The 1,030-nt window shown below is 52.5% G+C and overlaps 1 protein-coding gene across 1 annotated transcript; it reads left to right on the forward strand.

Moving 5' to 3' along the window:
* The first annotated feature begins 19 nt into the window (after window positions 1-19).
* Window positions 20-935, forward strand: LOC103461623 (excitatory amino acid transporter 1-like). The gene is made up of 2 exons (XM_008403881.2): window positions 20-354; window positions 436-935. The coding sequence occupies exons 1-2, from the start codon at window positions 216-218 to the stop codon at window positions 627-629; spliced, it is 333 nt and encodes a 110-aa protein (XP_008402103.1). The 5' UTR covers window positions 20-215; the 3' UTR covers window positions 630-935.
* The last annotated feature ends 95 nt before the right edge of the window (window positions 936-1,030 follow it).

The following is a 1,030-nucleotide window of genomic DNA, read 5'->3' on the forward strand; positions in this document are numbered from 1 at the left end:
AATTATGACTTCCTGTTTAGCTTTTTTTTTTTTTTTCATGGCGGTAATGGGCTTCCATAGAAGTTTCAGCAAACGTCACTGATTTAAATGAGGGTTTGTGTTTTTACACTAGTTGGTGTCACAGGAAGTGGATTTTTTTTATTCGCTCTGTCTGTCTGTCCTCAGAACCGGCCGCGCAGTGAAGAGGTTGTGGGTTTGAATCCCGGGGCCCAGTGATGCAGCGGATCAGGGAGGGGATCCACATCCGGACCATGAAGGCCAGGAGGAAAGTGGAGGAGGTCTCCAGGGAGGACGTCCAGGCCTTCCTGAGGAAGAACGCCTTCGTCCTCTTCACGGTGGGCGCCGTGGCCGTAGGTGTGTGGCCCTCAGCAGGCGTCCTGCCGTCCGGCGGGCGGATGGACGGACGGTCACCGGCTCCTCTCTCTCTGTGTTCAGGGATCGTCCTGGGCTTCGCCCTGCGTCCCTACAGGATGAGCTACCGCCAGGTGAAGTACTTCTCCTTCCCCGGAGAGGTTCTGATGAGGATGCTGCAGATGCTGGTGCTGCCGCTGCTCGTCTCCAGCCTGATCACCGGTCAGATTCCTGCGCCGCGTGTCCGTCCGCACCCACAGCTGCTGGAGTGTCTCTGACATGTTCAGGCGGCTCAGTGGGAATAAATGTCTTGAAGTAAAAAAACCCAGCATCGGGCAGGAAAGGTCAGGAAAGGTCAGGAAGGTCAGGAAAGGTCAGGAAGGTCAGGAAACGCCTTCAGGCAGGGAGTTTGGATCCGCCGAGATCTTTATTTCTAAACAATATTTTCTGTAATTTAATGTAAAATTAGAGAATCTTCCAAAAGAAACATTAAGATCCTCCGTTAGCAGCGAGAACCAGACAGACAGAAGGTCAGTCAGGGTCAGTCAGGGTCAATTAGGGTCAATCAGAGTCAGTCAGGTTCAGTTAGGGTCAATCAGGGTCAGTTAGGGTCAGTCAGAGTCAATCAGGGTCAATCAGGGTCAGTTAGGGTCAATCAGGGTCAGTTAGGGTCAATCAG

This window comes from Poecilia reticulata, unplaced genomic scaffold, assembly GCF_000633615.1.
Source record: "Poecilia reticulata strain Guanapo unplaced genomic scaffold, Guppy_female_1.0+MT scaffold_2989, whole genome shotgun sequence".
NCBI lineage: Eukaryota > Metazoa > Chordata > Actinopteri > Cyprinodontiformes > Poeciliidae > Poecilia > Poecilia reticulata.

What these genes read in the sequence shown, in the direction of transcription:
- LOC103461623 (XM_008403881.2), top strand. Translation starts at nt 216, where the DNA reads ATGCAGCGGATCAGGGAGGGGATCCACATCCGGACCATGAAGGCCAGG. An exon ending in GGTGGGCGCCGTGGCCGTAG is followed by an intron (nt 355 to 435) that starts GTGTGTGGCCCT and finishes CTCTGTGTTCAG; the next exon opens with GGATCGTCCTGGGCTTCGCC.